The following is a 21,203-nucleotide window of genomic DNA, read 5'->3' on the forward strand; positions in this document are numbered from 1 at the left end:
AATAAAAGGTAACATTTAACAAAGAATTGTCTTGATGCTACCAAAAAACACACACACCAAAAAAACACACACCTTACTTTCATTTATCCAAAGCACTTTTTTCTCATATCATTTTTTGGATCCAGATATATATTTAGCAATTTGCATTTTGGGGCTTTAGTAGGTAAATGAGAATTGGAAATTTTAATTAAACAAGAGGACCTAGATCTCCCATCATGTCAAACATTTTTTTTAAAGAACAGTGAAAATCAGTTCTAACAGCTGAGGCGGGAGGTGGGGGCACTTCATTGACAAAGTTAGCCTCTCATCAAATTTTAGCGTGGAACCTATGAACCAGGAGGTTACAGTTGGAATCCCAGCTGGGGCACATGCCCGGGTTTCGGGCTCAATCCCGAGTGTGGGGCGGAAGTCAGCTGATCAATGATTCTCTCTCATCACTAACGTTTCTCTCTCTCTCTCCCTCTCCCTTCCTCTCTAGAATCAATAAAAATATATTTTTAAGAAAAAAGAAATGTCTCTGTAAACCATATAAAAGTGCTGGTTATATGAAAATCAAACACGCTCATGTTTAAGTTTTCCTTTCTAATTCTTTTGCTTGGGTATTTGAATAGAAAGCTTTTGGTAAAATATTTTTTACTCTCTTTGGGATTCATACCACATAATCGTCCATTTTTACTGCCAAGTTGGACGTCACAGATAGGTTGTTTAATTTTGAGTGACATGACATACAATAGAACCAATGTTACCAGAGGCTGATATCAACAAGAGTTATGTTTCTAGGACCTCTCATCGACGTGACGATGAAACTACCGTGCACGAAATGCTGTTATTTGAGGACCTGCTGTATTGTAACCTGGGACTTGCAACAACACATTCACGAATAAATGCAAATTACCTTTTACACCACCAAATGATCCGTAAGTCATATTGCAGGCTGTCCTCTGAAGATTATGTTCATACATCAGTTTGATCTGATACTGGTTCCCATGTTCCACATTACCCAAGGTTCCTAAGGAGAAAAACAAATCCTTTTATTGCCTTGTATTTTTTTTACATTAAAAAATATTAATTATTACTTTGAATTTGTTTACATTAAAAAATAGTACATAAAAAAAAAGGTCATCCTCTACACTAATTCCAAGTAATTCAATGTTAGTAAAATCTAAAATGACAAAGCACTGAAACGCTGTGTATTGTGAACAATTAGCATGCGGATGACAGAATGTCAGCTCAGTGCTAACAGGTTAGTCTCAGCAAGACTACACCATAGTGACATTTTATCATCCATTTTCACTATGTCTGAGTAAAGTGTAATTACTTTAAAGTGTAATTAATTCAAATAACAACAAAACCCTCCCATTTCAGGTCTGAAATAAATAAGGTTCTTAACTTCCTTGAGCTTAAAAACAATAACAAAATTCCCCACACGTTCAAGCAATTCAATTTTCTGTCCCAACTCTCAAAATAGTACTCAAGCCCTAATGCGTTAGATTCTAATTGAATGGAGAGAGCTTCTAAAGCCGTGGTCGGCAAACTGCGGCTCGCGAGCCACATGTGGCTCTTTGGCCCCTTGAGTGTGGCTCTCCCACAAAATACCACGAAGTTTAAGTTTAAAAAATTAGGCTCTCAAAAGAAATTTCAATCGTTGTACTGTTGATATTTGGCTCTGTTGACTAATGAGTTTGCCGATCACTGTTCTAAAGCTTCCCTCAGCAAGTAAAGAGGACATGATGTTTTATTTGAAGTCTGCCAAGAAGAATTTCCTTGAAAATAGGGAGCGTGCAAGAGGCAGCCCATTGCTTTTTTTCTCTCTCACATTGATGTTTCTCTTTCCCTCTCCCCTCCTCTCTCTCTAAAAATCTATTTTTTTAATCTTAAAAAAAAGTAGTAGTGTAACTATAGAACATTAGGCAATGCATCCTTAGTTACCACCTTAAAATAAAGATAGTACCTGAAAATCTAAAATTTCTGGCCATTTTTTTTCTAGAGAAGCATCAATTAACATAAGATTAAAATCACTTACATAGGTTTTGCCCTTGGATACAAAGACTGAATGTAATAACTGTATACCTATAATCAGAATCCCCAGGTAGCCAAAGTTCCTGTAAAGTTTCACCAATTAGCAAGTAAATGGCTACTAAAAGATTTATGCTGTTGGCCTTATTTAAACAAGATCTTATTTAAACAAAATAAAATCTATTGAAAAATCAACGTTTACCTTGACAACAATTTTTGGTGCACTTTTATATAACCGATGAAAAATCTAATGATGTTAAATGAAATAAAAGCCTTCCCACAGTAAGTTAAAAGGTTCATTGTGTTAAATAACCAAATTAGATTACTTCAGCCTGTCCAAAGTAAGGAACCCGTGTTTCTGCCTCTCGTGGCTAGCATTAAAATTCCACAATCAGGTCAAACGCTTATTAGTAAATGCTTGTTGAGAAGTACACAACTTTGGGGAAAGACTAACAGAATCAGGATGCCTTCAGCTCACACGGTGTAACCACTTACTCAGAACTGAAGCCCATCAGAAAGGACTGGAGAGCCCCGGGCTGCTGTTCTTGACCGAGGCTGGTAAGATGGGCTAACTCAGGGCAGCAGGAGCCTGCTGGGTCTCTATACTCAGCATGCGCCTGACGACAAAGCACCCACCGAAAAGAAGCCATCTGACTATGACGGGGTGTTTGGTGTGTCTAGGGAATCTCCAGTTTGCCTCGAGTCTATCTTAGCTGCACACAGCACGTAAAAGAAGACAGAATATAACGGGGAGGGGGCAGTTGGGGGTCAGGATGCCAAGTCTGGCAGCACTCTCACCTGCTAACACCAGTGGTTGTACTTAAACTAGAAAACGTTTACGCTTCCCGTTGCAGTGAAAGCGAGGGAGAAGTTCAGACAGGAACCTCAAGAAACATTTTCAAGAGAACAAAAACATGAACTTTCCTGCCTCACAATTTCAGCCAAGCCAGGAAAAATAGACAAATTGTCAGCCTATGAGTATTATACTAGTAAGAGGCTGCAGAAATGAGAGACTGAGGAGGGAAGTGAGGTGGGGCATTAGGAGTGTAGTCTGGACAACTCCCCGTCCCCAGAGAACACAGAGCTTGTAAGAGAATACAGCGAATAAAAGAGCGAGAAAAACCACCACTCCCCTGACCCATAACTCCCATTTCCAGCCCTGACTTGGAGGATACCACATCCCATGAACAAGCTGTGAGCAAACATGCCAGTTTCTTTCAGTGGCGTTTTTTATAAGCATACACACTTACCCCAAGTCTATGCTGTACACCTGAGTGGAATTCAAAAGGCTTCTGTCTTTCTCTTCTTTTCTTTTTTAACATATTTTTATTGATTTCAGAAAGAGGAAGGGACAGGGAGTCAGAGATAGAAACACCAATGATGAGAGAGAATCATTGACCAGCTGCCTCCTGAACACCCCCTCCTGGGGATCGAACCTGCAACCTGGGCATGTGCCCTGACCAGGAATTAAACTGTGACCTCCTGGTTCATAGGTCGATGATCAACCCCTGAGCCAGGCCTGCAGGGCAAGGCTTCTGTCCTTCTGGGCCACCGTTCAAACAGGACCAGGGAAGGCCAAGAGCCTAACCTAATTTCTGCTTTGGAGCATGCTCCCCTCTCCCGCCCTCTTAGAGACCCCCTGGGGCCCCCGGAAGGAACCAGTTCTCTAAGAAGTGTCCATTGGTGACCGTGGGCAAGACTCCCTCTCCCGTGGCCTGTGTAGCCCAGTTAGTAAAACAGCACTCGCAGTTAACAGGCTTAGGATGGAAAACAGAACAGCGAGATTCATGCAATCAAGTCGCCTGTGTCACACCTTCTCATTTACTCTGCAACCTAAATATCTGCCCTCCACCGGGAGGAGCAACATCTCCTACTGTGAAACCCATGAGGATATTTAACCATGACCATAGAGGTACTGAACAGGACCTCTGAGGCAGAGAGAGTAGAAAAGGAAATGACAGAGGCAACAGAGAAGGAAAAGAAGGAAGGGAATAACACGAGAGTAAGAGTGAGCCAATACCAACTGCCTCAGCACTGCCCGGAAATCAGCTCACTCATTCATTCATGCCTGCCACCTACCCTACGCCAGTTACCCAGCCTGCCTCGGGAAGCCCACAGACCTTCACCCCAGAAACAGGCTGCCTAGGACTCTCCAGCTCAGGGACAGGAAGAACAAATGGGCATTCAAACTGAAAGCCAAATACAAAGAAAGCCCAAATCACGAGGATGATCGGGGAAATCCAAGTCCTACAACCTACCATTGGCCCTTCCTGGTGTGGCTCAGTGGTTAGAGTGTTGGCCCTCAGACTAAATGGTCACAAACCTCGGTTGCAGGCTCAGTCCCTGGCAGCAGTCAGGGCACGTGAGGGAGGCAACGAATTGATGTGTCTCTCTCACATCAATGTTTCTCTCTCCCTCTCTCTCTCTTCCTCCCTCCCTTCCATTCTCTCTAAAAATCAATGGGAAAAATATCCTCAGGTGAGGATTAACATAAACAAATAAACAAACCAACAAAAGCTAACGTGTACAGCAAACTCCAAAGGTGAGCAAATAAGGAACAGGCCCATAAACGCTTAGCTTTATTGCCCCCATAAAAAAAACCCCAATAGTGATATCCATCTAACTGACACTCTCAACTTACACTAAAATTTATGTAATAACGGAAACACAAGTTTTTAAGTTATCTTTTCTATTTAACAAGGTCCAAAATGCTGAAACTACGCCACTTTTAACTAACATACTTGTACCCACAGAACAGTAGAGATAGAAACCTGCTGAAGCCTGGAATAAGAGCCTTGAGGTCTGGTTGAGCGAAGACACCCTAAGGCCAAGAAATGGGAACTGCAAAGAAAAAACACTTGAGGTTCACCAAAGAAAATGCACTTTAAACCACTGTGACTCAGCAGCTAATGAATTTTAACTGCTATTGAATATTTCTGAAAACTCAAGTGCCCTAAGTACCCAGAATTGGCCTGTATTAGTCATAGGCAATCCTGGACACTATTCCTAAGTAGAAGGAGGTTACAAGGAACCTCCAGTGGAAATGGGAACAACCATGGAAATAGCCGACGTAGGAAATGTAACAGCCCAAGCACCTGAAACAATAAATGATCGAGAGGAAAATGCTCATTAAGAAAAGAAAACCTCAACTCGAATCTTTCCTGTCCTCCACGTCAACATTAGAGAATATCTATTCTTTGACAATATCAAAAGCCCAGTTTTTAATACAAATTCTCCATTAGAAAAGAAAAAATGTTTCTTACCTGAGACAGAGTAGACGCAAAGTTTTCTAGAATGCAACACAGCCAAATGAAGCATTTCAGTGCCTCTGAAAAATGGGGAAGTTTTAAAAGTGTAAATATTAGTTTCAGATGGAACCAAAACATTGTAGAATAATTTTTCAAAGTGATTATAGCCAGTCTACCGTGAGTAAAGTAAGCAGTTCACTAGATGACATTCTAAACCGAAAAGTTAAGGTCACAACAAGCAGCCAGCTTGACTGACAATCCCGGGGGCTCGGGGCTGGGCCGCCAGCAGCTGCCTCCAGACTGAAGCTTGGGAGCCTCCCGACAGAGTCCTGAGGAGGCTCCTTCTGAGCTGCCCCACAGCAAGGAGGCCCAGGTCAGGTCCTGGCTCTCCAGCCAATAAACCTGTGACCTTGGCCAAGTCACTTAATCTCTCCCAGCTGTTTCCCCTTCTGGAAAATAAGAGGTTTCAATTGGATGAAATAAAATCACGTGAAAGCACCTTGTAAAGTATGAAGCACCCCAGAATGCTAATCGTGACGAAACAGTAGTAATGATTTTACGCGGCATTCATCACGTCCAGCTCTGAAACGTCATGGAAGGTACTGGATGTGTTTCAGCTTGACCATTGTCACCACTCACCACCCAGCCCCTGTCAAGTGGGTTCGAGAGACAAGGAAGGCAGATCCAGAAACCCCAAATTCAGAGTCTTCAAGGTCAGCCAGTGGGTGTAAATGAGAGAAGGGCTGTGGTCCGCTGGGGACGGGGGCCAGACTAAGGGAGGCCACTGCTGCTCCGTCCTGGGCTTGTGGCCAGATGTCCGCTTTTTTTCTTTCCCAAGAAAAACCAGAATGTAATCTCCAGCTTCATATATATATATATATATATATATATATATATATATGTAAAGTTTATTTGAGCCAACTGACATCATATGCTGGGAAGCAAGCTCTCCTCCTGGCTCTCAGACGTTGGCGGGTCTTTTCCATCTCAGACACATCTGCAAGCAGGCCTCCGGGGTCTGACCTGCGCTCTCCAGACTGTCCTAAACTGCAGGGACGATGGCTGGAATCTGAAGACTGGGGTAGGGCCTTGACTCTCACCTTGATACTTGTGTGATCATGGACCCTTTCAGAGAATTAGTCTCTCCTTTGGAAAATGAGAAGTATGTCCGATAAGACTTGCAAAACATTGTTACAACGAATATATAAATATCCACCGCTTGCTCTACTACCAGGAAATGCAAATATACACAACAACCACATAATCAAGATTGCCTTCGGAAGTGTTTTCTATGTGCCCTGAACCCCCAAAGCAATCTCCCATCACGCACAGGAAATGATGTAGTGAACAGATAGAGAGCAGAGTGTGGAGTCAGACCTGGGTCTGAATCCCGGGCTCCAGCTAGTTTCCTTATCCCGAGGTCACATCTTATAAACAAAGATTAATGAGATGTTAGTAGTAGTTAATTAATACTAGCACAGTATGCACTCACGAATGTTAGTGATCACACAGACGAAGGCCACACTGAGGACTACTGGACAGCATGACTGTCGCAGCATTTCACTTTCTGAAAAAGGAAAATGTGCAAGTACACAGTGGGCACCCAATCACCACGAGCTTGTAGATGGAGTAGGTAAGTACCGGCCAGGTCAGTCACACATCTCCCAGGTCCACCCGTCACAGGGCACAGAGCCCCGGCCCATGGCACCCATGAGGCAGCTGCCCATCAGAGCAAAGCACAGCAGGAGAGGGGCAATGGTCAAAAGTCGCTGGCCAGGCTTCTCCGGCAGGACTCAGGGTCTGAGTAAATGGAAACTGGGGGCAATCAACTATGATGAGCAGATGGAGTGAGCCAAAATCCAGAGCTCAGGGCACTCCCGATCAAGAAGGCAAAAGGGGGGACAAAAAGAAGAGGCAGGGAAAACAAGACCACCTCTGCCTTCAGAACTCCTCAAAATGGATACTTCCATAAGTGATTAAGAAACAAGGGCTTTCGGATGAAAAACTGCTGTTTTCGACCACATGGATGGATCTTTTTTTTTTTTAATATATTTCTTTATTGATTTCAGAGAGGAAGGAAGAGGAATAGAGAGATAGAAACATCAATGATGAGAGAGAATCATTGATTCGGCTGCCTCCTGCACGCCCCCTACTTGGGATCGAGCCCACAACCCGGGCATGTGCCCTTGGCCGGAATCGAACCTGGGACCCTTCAGTCTGCAGGCTGATGCTCTATCCACTGAGCCAAACCAGCTAGGGCCACATGGATGGATCTTGACCATCAAGCTAAGCAAGGTAAGTCAGATGGAAAAGGGCAAGAACTAGATGATTTCAGTCATATGTGGGATACAGAACAGAAAGCAGCAAGTGAACAAAACAAACTCATAGACACAGACAACAGAAAGAAAAGGGGGTGTGGAGAATGGAGAGAGTAAAGGGGGTCAAATATACGGTGACAGAGGGAGACTAGACTTTGGGTGATGGGCAGACAATGCAATATACAAACCATATATAATAGAACTATATACTTGAAACCTATCATTATTAACCAATGTCACCCAATAAATTTAATTTTTAAAAAAGAAATACAGGCTTATTTTAAGAAAATTCATGTATGACAATAAGACAAAATCTGCAATATCATCAGTAAATAAAAAGCAGACATATTAAACAAAGTGCAAACTAATAAACAGTTTTCTAAAATAAATTAGGTTTAAAAGTATAAAGTACTTTGAAACAAAGCTCTTGTAAGGAAAGACAACATTATATGGGTTGATGTGGCTTCTTTTAAGAAACTAAGGACTGCCCTGGCTGGTTTGGCTCAGTGGATAGAGCGTCAGCCTGTGACTGAAGGGTCCTGGGTTCGATTTCGGTCAAGGGCACATGCCGGGGTTGTGGGCTTAATCCCCAATGGGGGGCGTGGAGGAGGCAGCCAATCAATGATTCTCATCATTCATGTTCCTATTTCTCTGTCCCTCTCCCTTCCTCTCTAAAATCAATAAAAATATTTATTTTTTTAAAAAGAAACTAAGGACCAACCTCTATATCCCAAACAAGTAATTCATTTTAAAGCTTCAAAGTTATATGCCAAGTAGCATACCTGCTACTTTGTCTAATTATTTAAAGAGACATTTATATAACCTGGACATTGAGTGTTTTAAGTAAGTGAATACTTCCTATTTCTTTATTTGGTTATTTTCAAAAGCTTAACCTTTTCCCTTAAGTTTCTGATACATCAGGCATCTTAGGTCTATTACTATTAAAAAAAAAAAGTCCTAAATTATTTGATCTTAAATGTACAGGCTTCCATGTTAAAAATCATTCAGTACATGAGGAGCACCTAAGTGACAATATTCAGAAAATATATTCAATGGATATTAAAACATATTCATGGATAGTCTGTTTTTCTTTGAAGAATTCACAAATGTGACACAGTGAGGGATTAATACACTCCACGTCAAATAAAATCCCAGAATTTGTAGGCCATACTTACGAAACAAACTTTCCTACTTCCACTTGTAGTATTGGATCTCGTAGCTGAACTTCTAGAAGCAAATCTTCAGCTTGAGCCCCATCTCCTGTTTTTACAGGATGAGGGTTAAAGATTCGTAGGTATCCCATAAAACTACCCACAATTATTTTATCTGTAGAGAAATTTGAAAAAAAAAAAAAAGAATTAGGAAGAAACAAACAGTGACAAAATTTGGAAATAAACTTTCTAATGGTATGACTCTTTTATGTTGTCAAATAATAGGGAAGCATAGCTTTAACAAAGAGCTGAGCAGGAGGCAGGATTGATCTTTTTTCCTTTTTTTTTTTTTTTTTTTTTTTTGATTGATTTCAAAGAGGAAGGGAGAGGGAGAGAGAGATAGAAACATCAATGATAAGAGAGAATCATTCATCGGCTGCCTCCTGCACGCCCCACACTGGGGATTGAACCCGCAACCCAGGTATATGCCCCTGACTGGGAATCAAACCATGACCTCCTGGCTCATAGGTCAATGCTCAACCACGGAGCCATACCGGCCCGGGCAGGGTTGATCATCTTTGAGGAATAGGCCTTCCCATGTCCTATCACTGAGAGGGCAGAGCCCAGGTTTTCCTTAGAAACAACTTAGTGGGCACTCACTACACTTCAGTGCCTCGCACTCTTCCTGGGCAATGTAATTTTCTCCTTTCACCTCGTCCCCCAGATTCTACTCTTTTCATTATAGGCAAGAAAAATAAAATGAAGAAAAATGTAAGGAGACAATACTTAGATACACCGAATAAAAGAATCATTCTTTTTAAAAGGTCAGTGACTGAGAGATTTGAAGATGGCAGCATAGGTAAATGCCTGTACTTGCCGCCTCCTACAACCACATCAAAATTACAACTAAAATACAGAACAACCATCATCCAGAACCGCTGGAAAGCTTGCTGAATGGAATCCTACAACTAGAGAAGTAAAGAAGAAGCACAATGAAACTGGTAGGAGGTGAGGAGGTGCGGAACAGGCTGGGCTGTGCCACTTTTTTAATCAAGAGGGAGATCGTCTCTGTGGAGGCCACCAGGGGAGCAAGGGGTCCCAGCCTCACACCAGACCCCCAGCCCAGGCTCCCAGAGCTGGGAAGAGAAGTCCCTATGGGCAGTAAGAACTATAGGCTGTAAAACCCAGTGGGGATTGGGGCTCAGTGACACAGAAGCTGCTGAAGACCCACCTGTTCTTCTTAAAAGGCCGGCACCGTGAACTGAACTTACAAGGTCCCGCTTCCTCTGAGCTCCAGCACCAGGGCAAGGCTTTGGGGGACATAGACACATACGAGGAGGAACTGGATTGTCTGGCATCAGGGCAGGAACTCCAGGGCAGCTTTCTCTCAAACAGAGGTGCTCGCAGGGATCATTGTTCCTATGCTGGGACCTCCCCAGTCACAGGGCTGACTGGCAGCCATTTCTATTTGCTCTGCTCTGGTCATTCCCTGAGAACCAGCCTCAACCAATTTACACCCCACCCAAGCTGTGTGTAGCAGCTGTTGCATATGAATGGCCTGTCCTTGCTCAGGCTAAAATCTCTCAAACAAGCTGCAGCTGGGTCTGAGAGCCCAAACCTATCTATAAAAGGCCCAAGACCTGGCACCAGCACCAGCCTGCCTTGCTTCATAGCTGGGCCTCGTCTGGGCACTTCCAAACCCAATACAAAGAGGAGGAATCCACATATCTCTCTGTAGTTCCTGCTGGGTTGCCCCAGACAGTGGCTGAATTTGTACCTCCCTGGAGACCCAAGAACCAGTGTACCCAGTGGTCAGTGTCAGACAATACCAGATTACAATTCTACATATCCACAACTCACACACTCAAGAGGCAGACTCAGTGAGCACCAAAGCCCCACTGAAGTAAGTCCTGGTCAACAGGAGTGTCTCCTGCACAGCAGCTCTCCCACTGTAGTTGCAGCTGGTCCTCACAGCCAATTGGCCTGGAGGACAATTCCTCCCAATGACACCAATAGCAATCAAATCTCATCTACAACAAGACTGTGCTCACAGCCCACAAAGGGGTGCACCTACAGCTCCCAGCTCAGGTGACTGGGGAGGCTGAGCCACTGGGCTCTGACACCTGCTACACAAGGCCACTCTACCAACTCAAGGACATATAGCAGCTCTACCCAATACATAGAAAAAAATACAGGGAAGCAGACAAAATAAGGAGACAAAGAGACATGTTACAATGAAAGAAATGGAAGAAAGCAAACTACTGGATTTAGAGTTCAAAGTCATGGTTATAAGGTTACTCAAGAATCTTATAAAAACCTCCAAAAAAAATGGGAAAGGACCAGTCAGAAATTAAGCATACACTGACTGAAATAAAGAATAATATACAGGGATTCAACAGTAGAGTAGAGGTTTCTGAAAATCAAATCAACAATTTGAAATATGAGGAAGCAAAAAACACCCAACCAGAGAGCAAAAAGAAAAAAAGAATCCAAAAATACAAAGACAGTGTAAAGAGCCTCCGGGACAACTTCAAGCGTACCAACATTCACATTATGTGGGTGCCAGAAGAAGAGAGAGAGGGAGATATTAAAAACCTATTTGAATAAATAATGACAAAAACTTTCCCTACCTGGTGAAAGAAATAGACTTACAAGTCCAGGAAGCACAGAGAGTCCCAAACAAGAGGAACCCAAAGAGGACCACACCAAGACACATCATAATTAAAATGTCAAGGGCTAAAGACAAAGAGAGAATCTTAAAAGCAGCAAGAGAAAAGCAGTTAGTTACCTACAAGGGAATGTCCATACGACTGTCAGATGATTTCTCAACGAAAACTATGCAGGCCAAAAGGGAGTAGCAAGAAATATTCAAAGTGATGAATAGCAAGGACCTACAACGAAGATTACTCTATTCAGCAAAGCTATCATTTAGAATTGAAGGTCAGATAAACAGATTCCCAGACAAGAAAAAAACTAAAGGAGTTCATCACCACCAAACCATTATTATATGAAATGTTGAAGGTGTATTCGTATTCTTTAAGAAGAGGAAGAAGAAAAAGAAAAAGGTCAAAAACATAAACAAAATGGCAACAAATACATACCTATCAACAACTGAATCTAAAAATTAAAAATAAATGAATAAGAAATCTAATGAACATCATAAACTGGTGAATAAAATAGAATCAGAGGCACAGAAATGGAACAGACTGACGATTCTCAAAGGGAAGGCGAGTGGGGAGGCAAGAAGAGATTAAACAAAGATCTTATATGCATATATGCATTACCTATGGACACAAACAATAGGGTGGCAAAGGCCTGGGGCAGGGTGGGAACTGGATGGAGAGGGCCATTGGGGGAGGGGGGAGAAAGAGGGATATCTGTAATAATCACAACAATAAAGATTTTGAAAAAAGTAGGTCAATGACTATCCAGATTACAAAAAAAAAAAAGGCTCATGACTATAAGTCATTAAAACCAAATACAAATTTTAAATAGCAATGATATAGAACTAAAATGTTTTAAAGACCATTTTTAAAATATGAAGATGCAAAGAGGCGCAACTAATATAAGAATAAAATAGAATGTTTTTCTAGTATTATGAAAATGAAAGCAATGCTTTAACAATTATTTTCTACCAACACATCGAGCTTGCATAATTTCTCCATTCTTGTATGATTGGCTTTCAGATTCAATTTTAAAAGAATGTAATTTGATTTCCATGCCAACAGTGCTCTAGAAAACATGATAAACATTCCTTAAACCTGCTGGACTTGCCCTTTTTTTTAAGATATTTCATTGATTTTTAGAGAGAGAGTAAGGGAGAGGGAGAGAGAAAAACTTCGATCAATCGGCTACCTCCTACACGCCCCTGACCGGGGATGGAGCCTGCAACCTGGTCATGTGCCCTGACTGCAATCAACCAGCAACCTTTCAGTTTGTTGGATGACACTGAACCAACTGAGCCACACTGGCCAGGGCAAACCCGCTGGACTTTCTATAAGAATGTGGCAAGTATCAACCCCACGAAGAAACACAGTACAAGAAGGGCAAGGATTGTCAGTATGGACAGGGACATACTGCATTGTGACAGGAAGCAGAGTGGTTGTGGTGGGCAGACTAGGCCGATTTTCTGCTAAAACTACAAAGAAGATTATGCTGAGGCTTGAATGTGTTGAGCCCAACTGCAGATCTAAGAGAATGCTGGCTATTAAGAGACTCAAGCATTTCGAACTGGGAGGAGATAAGAAGAGAAAGGTCCCTGACCACCTGGTAGGTCAGTTGGTTAAAGCATCATCCTGATACGCCAAGGTTATGGTTCAATCACTAGTCAGGGCACACACAAGGAGCAACCAATGAATGGCAACCAATGAATGCATAAATAAGTGGAACAACAAATCAATGCTCCTCTCTCTCTCTCTCTCTCTCTCTCTCTCTCTCTCTCTCTCGTCATCAATAAAAAATAAAATAATTAAAAAGAAGAGAAAGGGCTAAGTGATCCAGTTCTAAGCTTCAAATTTTGTTTTATTATGTGACAACCAATACTTGATAAAAAAAAATAAGTAATAAAAATAACAATTTTTCTTTTCTTTCAAATAATTTTTAAAAGGCTTTTTCAAAATTCTAAATATTTTTCTAGTTCTACTAATTTTACAACAAATGGAAGCAATTTAAATGATGTCTTATAATATTTTTCTGAGTTCCAGCAAATAATATGACAGAATCAACACAACCAGGAAAACACAAACAACTGAACAGAAAAAAGAATTACATTTGTCATCCTGCTACCTAAATATCACTAATAAGGAAAACTACCTTCAAAAATTGGGGCATAATTATGACAGTTCACGGAAGTCCCATAAAAGTACATATTTTAAGAGGAAGTTGCTTTTATTTCATCTCTGTAACGCTTTGCTCCAAGATGCAGGGTCATAAGTTACTTACCTTGTCCATTTCCACTATTATCGACATCAGCCAAACACAAACAGCCTTGATCAAATTCTTCTTTTTCTCCCAGAACAGTTGACCACCAATCACGGGCTTTAAATAAAGACATTTTCGTTCACTCTAAAAAGAAAACATGTGTTTACAGTAAAAATCCACTTCACACCATGAATTATGAATTCATTACCTCTTAAGGCATTTACCTCTTAAAACCTGGAAAACTTTAAGAAAAACATTCCTGTATTAACTTTGATTTTTTTGTATTTTGTGGGCACATGTGAAACCACAAATCTAAATGGCCAGAAGCACTAATCAGATATTTTGCCAGGACCTTGGAAAAGCCAGGCTAAGACATTATCCATTTATGTTGGGCCAGGTCTCTCTTCTGGAAGATTTTGTAGACAACTGCATGAAGCACCAACAAAAACTATTATTTGAAGGATCGAGGTTAAAATTCTACCATCTCTAGTTCGCACATAATTCCTTAGCAAAATATCTAATTTCCCTTCATTTTTATCACAAAAGACTGCAGCATCTCCAGCCACAATGAGTTGCTGAGAAGAGCAAATGAGATCAAATGCCTCAAATGAATAACCCTGGAACTTGTCCATCACAGGTCCTCAAAAAGCATCCACTCCCTTTCCCATTCTAACTGAAGAACGGCAAAGTGAAAAAGGGAAATTCACACCAAAAAAGCAGCAGGAAAACTGGGTTGTAGGTCCATTTACAGCACTGCCTGTGTGTCCTCAGGCAACCCACAGAACCTCTCTAGGTTCCTCAGCTAGAGTGAGGATGTACCAACCAGACCTACCACTGAGTTACTGATAAGGTGTTTGCGAAAGCCCATTGGACCTTCGGAATTACAGCACAAACATCACTTGCCCTGGGACGCCAGGAGAGTAAAAGTACCATAAGTGAGGCTTTCCCTCAAGCAAGATTGATTTAAAAGATAATGGGAAATGCAGTCCATTCTCCTTATTCAAAGAAGTCATGTTCCATAAGGTCACAAGCACTGAATTAGCAAATACTGAACCACTGTCCTAGGGGAAATATAGGGGCTGGTATAAGCCTCAAGTCTCATTTTCATCAACCAATCACTACATAACTTTTGTGTGTGTGTGTGTTTTTAAAAATATTTTGTTTATTGTTGATTCATCAACATTGAACTCAATGGCCAACAACAATAAGACTCTTCTTATTTGAATGAAGCTTACGTGTGTTTTCTCCATAAGGTACATCATAGCCTTCTTACACTTAGGAACATGAGACAGTACTTCAGCATTACATGATTTGCACAGCAAAATCACCAAAAAAATAACAACAACAAACATGGCACTAAACAGGCCAGGGAAAGGCCATCTGCCTATAGCATGAGAGCTGAAACAAAAAGGCAGAGCTGCTGTTTGACATCAGCTGGGAAAGTGTACAGCGAGTGACCCAAATTGTTTGCCAGTCTGCGCATGACCCTGAACGACCCTAAAAGCACCAGGAGCTTTGATTTTGGAATTACAAATAATTTTAGCAAGTGGGCAAACTCACAACTAATGAGGATCAACTGTGCTGTTAAAAAATGTAGAGCAATCTGCTTCTTAAAGAAGGATTTCCAGCCCTGGCCGGCTAGATTGGTAAGAGTGTCATCCAGATATGCCAAGATTGTGGGTTCAATCCCGGACAGGGCACATTCAAGAATCAACTGCCCTAGCTGGTTTGGCTCAGTGGATAGAGCGTCAGCCTGCAGACAGAAGGGTCCCAGGTTCGATTCCGGTCACGGGCATATGCCCGGGTTATGGGCTCGATCCCCAGTGTAGGGCGTGCAGGAGGCAGCTGATCAATGATTCTCTCTCATCATTGATGTTTCTATCTCTCTCTCCCTCTCCCTCTCTGAAATCAATAAACATAAATTTAAAAAAAAAATCAACCAATGTATATCTTTCTCTCTCTCTCTCTCTCTCTCTCTCTCTCTCTCTCTCTCTCTCGCTCTCTCGCTCTCTCGCTCTCTTTCTCCCCTTCCCCCCACCCTACTGCTTCCTCTTGCTCTAAAAATAAATAAATAAATATTGTTTTTTAAAGTAGGCCTTCCACATAGGCTAATTGCAGAAATCAAGGCCCAGTCAGGGCGCATACAAGAAGCAACCATGAATGTATAAATAAGTGGAACAATAAATTGATCTTTCTCTCCCGCCCCTCTCTCCCATCAATAAATTTTTTGGGGAAAAAAAAAAGAAAAGAAAAAAAACCTGCCCCAGTGGTCACAATGGCATGAGGTGGAAGTAGCACCTAAAACAAGGCTGTCATCTCCAGAACTTGTACAGCCATGCCATAAAGACCAAAAGCCTGCAAGTTCAAACCACAGGAAAGCATTTCATACATTTCATTACTTTGTTAAAGGATGATTAGAAAACAATACTTTGAAGGTTTTAACAGATGCATACCTATAAATACCCACAAAAGATCGATTTCATATGCCTTATTAGAATAATAAATAAAAGATATCTCTTTATCACTTAAGCTACAGAAATTCTCTTCCATACTTATCACTTGACACTTTTTTTGTTTTTAATACCTACTTAAATATATATTATCTCCCAAATCAAGTTTACTCAATTTGTGCTGTCCTTTGAGATATGTATGTTTTAACACCTCATTGGCCTAGCCCTACACTAAGGAAGGGTCGGTACAAAAATGGCTGTGGTGATGATAACCCCAAGAATCCTATGGAAGGAACATGTGGTCAGGAAGGCAGATTCTGCAATTACGAGGCAAAGACCCTGACACTGTTGTTCATATTTGAAGCTTTGCTTTCTCCAGGTCATGCTAGTGCCTCCTCAAATTCTGCAAAATAGGAATCGGGTCTTACAGTCCAAAAAAGATGAATACTGCACACAGAGGTGAAGGGAGATTTTGCTTTTGAAGATAAAATGATAAGGGCTCTTTCAATAAAACACACAAGGCAAAGAGCACAGGAGAGGGAGTCTGGGGTTCCCTTTCTGACCCCACACTCCAGCGATGTGACCTTAGACAAGTCCCTCGCCCTCCAGTCTCCCAACTGTCCCAGGGGGTGGGAGGATACAACGGCTTAACACATGAGACTGCTTAGCCCAATACCCAATCCAAAGGACACACTCAATAAACGTCAGATAAATGTCAGCAGGTACCTAATAATGTCAGAAGTAATGGTGGTGGTGGAGGTGGAGTGTCTTCTGAGCAAGACAAAATCACAAATGCCAACCTGACCCTCTGGACTGAAGTTTAAATGGGACATTCCAAAGACCAATAGTAATCGTTGTTAATCTGCAGAGATGTCTTATAACTTCTATGTTTCAATTCTTTTTGAGAAATATTTGAAAGTCTGAATTCTATGGGATAAGGCTTGCTTACATACATCAAAAGGCATAAAATTTTTTAAATTACTATATACTATTGATTTTGGCTTTTATTTCCTTCAGATAATGTTTCTATCAATAATTTGTACCATCAACCTAAGTGTAGTTGTAATTTAAGGACAATTACAGGAAATGAAAAATCCCTCAAACTCTCATAAATAGCTTATAAATTATTTGCAAATTTTAAAAAGTTTTTAAAATTCTCTAAATGATGATTTAGTCTATTCACACACAAGAAAAAAATCTACCACCAATTATTCTCTTTACAGTATCTACAATAACAATAATTAGACCGGACGACCTTCTGGACGAAGGCAGGGCTGTGAGGGAAGCCTGGGTCCCGGGTGCCCGCTGGGCTGCCAGAGGGAAGCCGGGGTCCCGGGTGATGGAGGGAAGCTGGTGCCGGCAGCTGGGGGAAGGAAGGCCTACTCTTGCACGAAGTCCATGCATCGGGCCTCTAGTTTCTAATAAGTTAGAAAATCTCTCCCTCTCTGACAGACTTTAGTGAAGACCAGTTTTACTTTGTGCATATGTGTGATATGGTTTCATTTTTTAAGGAAAAGTGAGCTGGGGAAAAAAAACACTTAATTTTCCAGGAAATCTGAGTCAACCACAGGACATGCTTGGGGACAGGAGATGCTAATAAAATCAGGTCAGTTCATCGAAGCTGCTGTGGTTTGCAATGTAGAGAGAAGGCGAAGCAATAATCCTATTGCAAGAAGGAATTAGGGGGTATTAGCACAGGCATCCCACTTCATCATCAGCTGAGAACTGCACGGACCAGTTGCTCCCAAGACCTGGTGAAGTGTCACAGGAGGAGGATGCTCCTGCACCACGGAACATTCCTGAATGGAACCTTTGCAAATTCTTAACATCCTCTCTGGAAAAGGTCCACAGGATCTCACTCCCATTGCGCTCCTAGTTGCGTTTTCAACACAAACATCCGTCCTAAGAAACCTATTACCCCCAAGAACTAACACATGGTATCAGAGGATCAATCTTGCCCGCCGGATAAAACTCAGAACGGGAATCCAGACGCCCGAGGTACCAGACACCCTTCCTTACCTGATGCCGAATCAGGTGGGTCCTGCCCCACCTTGCCTGGAACTCTCCGCAATTTTCCTTTCAGAACGCCTGCCAGAGGGTCCCAGGGCTGGGACGAGAGCAAGAGCGGGGGGTGCAGAGAGAGCAACCCTCACTTCACTACTCCCTCGCGTTCTCCTGCTCCAACGTGTCCCACGTCCCGGGCAAGGGGACAGCCTCGCCAGGCAGCACCACCAGTTCCACCGGGTTGGAGGAATCACCCCAAGGAGCCCCGCTGCATCCCTTCTCTGTCACCCCCAGACGCGAGCAGGGGAGACGGCATCAGTCCCCTGGAAGAAATCAGGCAGGCAAGAGCCGCGGCACGTCCCGCTGGTCGCAAAGAGGAGGAGATGATGGAGGAGGCAGTGAGCGAGATGGAGCAGAAAAAGGGGCAGCGGCGGCGGAAGGGACACCTCCCCGCCCGTGCCTAACTCCAAACCATCTTCGCCCAGTTGTCATAGCGCTTTACAACGAACGCTACTGCGCATGTCCGAGGGCAGAGCCCCGAGGCCTTCTGGGGGCTGTAGTCCGGAGGGGCTGGGGCTGGGGCTGGGGCTGGGGCGGACGGAAAGAGGAATGGCAGGCGGTGCTCGGCGTCAGATTTCTACGAGGCGGGTAGGCGGGGCTGCAGGAACCCCGGCTCCGCGCTCAGCTCCGGATCGGAACCCGCCCCCTCGGCGCTCGTGGGTGGGGCTTCCTGCGGGGGCGGGGCGATCGGGCTTTTGTGGGGGGGATTGGGGTTCAGAATATCAAAGCCTCTGGAGCGACTTCATCTTTTCCAGCCCGCGAGGCTGTGTCCCTGGGCTGGGCTGCTGGGCGGGGGGCGGGGAGGGGGCTGGCTCAGCACGTACTCACCGTGAAGAAGCCCCCGAGGGTGGAAGACCGAGATCTTTGCGGCTGCGGGGCAAGGTGTCTGGGTTTTATTTTTTTCCTCCTGGACAAAGTTATTTGTACGTGTCTCCTCATTACATGTGCTAAACATTCTCTTTAGTATAGACGTTGGGCTGGGCTTCCTGGCACACAGGTATGCAAACGTCCAACTTTATCATTGAACGTAACGATAATGCCACACTTTCCAACTTCCTATGGGCTGTCAACAGATGGTCGTTGGTGCCAACTCATCAGCAACAGGAATCCCCTAACTGGGGTGTGATGACGCGGGAAACTCAGGGCAGACAGTTCGGTTGTGACACAGCTCGGCGATGGAGCAGCTCAATGGCGCCACGGCTGAACTCGGAAGCCCCGCCGCTGCGGATGGCGCAGAGGCAGCGCTGGGAGCGGCCCAGGGAGGTGTCCTCAGCTCCAGCCACGGGAATGCGCCTTCGGTGGAAAGGGAACGAGCGTTTCCCAAGTCAGAGGGGAGCTGATCCCTGGTCCCTGATTGGCCCATCCTCATGCAAATGAGAACTCAGTTTGATCTGTCCAAAAAGTATTGTTTGGATTGGTCAAGATACAGCTCGGATTGGACAGGGAACTTCTCAGTCTTATTGGCTGCAGTAGGGTTCCAGGAACTCCTTTGTAAAGGCTGGCCCACGTGCAGGGGGCAGGTCAGTGCTCAGGCAGGTTCCGCAGAGGCTTCTCCCTGCAGCTGGCTGGCCTGAGAGGTCCCCTTAGAAACAGCGGCTAGGCTGTTTTTTCTGTTGCTTTCTTCTTCTTCTTCTTTTTTAACCCAGTTAGCCACCAGGAGCCCCTTCTTGGGAGGTGTCTTCTTTCTTAGGGCCCAAACTTCTTTACTTGCAAAGTCAGTGTAGGTATATGGCCTGTCATTCCAACTTGGAAACTTCTGTTCTTGCTTTTTTCACTAGATTTAACTTATACACTTTAAAGTTCCTGTCTGTCACCACCAATTCACATTACCACTAGGAAATGTAATTCTAAATTATGGCTTTTCTTAAAGATAAAAGAACTTCATGGAAAGCATTAATTTCTAATACTTTGCTATTATTAAACCATCACAACATTGAATATAATAAATAAAATGTAAATTACTTGGACGGCCAATAATAAAAGCTTAGGCAAAGTACTATTCCCCAATTAAAATTCAAATGACTGAATTATTTCTATTTGAATAAAGTTCATAATATCAGTGAGAAAAAGTCTTTAAAACCACTTGATATAATTCTTATAAAGAAGAAAATATGGCCCAGCCGGCATGGCTCAGTGATTGAGTGTGGACCTATAAACTGGGAGGTCACGGTTCGATTCCTGGTCAGGGCACATGCCCAGGTTGGGGGCTCAATCCCCAGTGTGGGGCATGCAAGGGGCAGCCGATCAATGATTCTCTCTCATCATTGATGTTTCTCTCTCTCTCTCCCTCTCCCTTCTTCTCTGAAATCAAAATATATATTTTTTAAAAAGGAAAACAAAAAGTATGGAATAATACTGGAAGGAATTTTCACAAAAATATTTATAGGACTATTAAGTGGGGCTTCTTAACTATAAAATCAGGATGATTGACCAATGTTACACCCAATAAATTCAATAAAAATTTTTACATTAAAAAGAGATAATATGTAAGGGCAGTAAACAGTACTTTAGTTTTCAAAAATTAAAACAATTCTTATTAAGGGCTTAACTCCATGAGCAGGACGTAAAAAGCACTCAATGTACATTAGCTTTTCATTGCCAGTGCCCACACCTTGTCTAAGTACAATAAACACTGTGTTTCAACCCGGGATCGCATACTCTAGAGAACTCCTATGGAGAACCTTCCTTTCTCCAAAACTGGTGGGTCCTATAACTTGTACGGAGCACCTCCCGTCTGGCCACCGGGAGACTCAGACGACCTGCACAGGACCCCGCCTCCAGGTGAGGACACGGACACGGAGCGGGAAGGCGCACAGACAAGTCTTCAGGCGGCAGGCAAGGGCGCCCAGGCCTCCGCCCGCGGCCTCCGCCAGGGGGCGCGCTCCCACCTCGGCACCAACCGGCCCGGCAGGCGTTGGGGCTGGGCGCTCGGAGCACGAACTTCAGGCCTCCAGGCCGCGCTGGGGGCAGGCTACCGGCCGGCGGCGGCGGGAGGGGGCGCTGCGGGACCGGGCGGGCGGGCGGGGCGCGGAGGAA

General features: G+C 43.4%; 1 protein-coding gene across 2 annotated transcripts in view; it reads right to left on the minus strand.

Annotated features, from left to right (window-relative positions):
- Positions 1-19,066, minus strand: part of BBS9 (Bardet-Biedl syndrome 9) — a 310,665-nt gene extending 291,599 nt beyond the window's left edge. Inside the window, exons 1-5 of one of the 2 annotated variants that reach the window (XM_054726330.1) lie at positions 18,996-19,066; positions 13,675-13,797; positions 8,758-8,908; positions 5,280-5,344; positions 896-1,009 (exon numbers count right to left, since the gene is read on the minus strand). In XM_054726330.1, coding sequence (XP_054582305.1) covers positions 896-1,009; positions 5,280-5,344; positions 8,758-8,908; positions 13,675-13,786 — 442 coding nt within the window. In that variant the 5' untranslated portion in view covers positions 13,787-13,797; positions 18,996-19,066. Of the gene's footprint in view, positions 1-895; positions 1,010-5,279; positions 5,345-8,757; positions 8,909-13,674; positions 13,798-18,122; positions 18,574-18,995 lie in introns of those variants that run through there. The other variant, XM_008147385.3, reaches the window with a different exon arrangement.
- Between the last annotated feature and the right edge of the window lie 2,137 nt (positions 19,067-21,203).

This window comes from Eptesicus fuscus, chromosome 14 (genome assembly GCF_027574615.1).
Source record: "Eptesicus fuscus isolate TK198812 chromosome 14, DD_ASM_mEF_20220401, whole genome shotgun sequence".
Classification (NCBI taxonomy): Eukaryota; Metazoa; Chordata; class Mammalia; order Chiroptera; family Vespertilionidae; genus Eptesicus; species Eptesicus fuscus.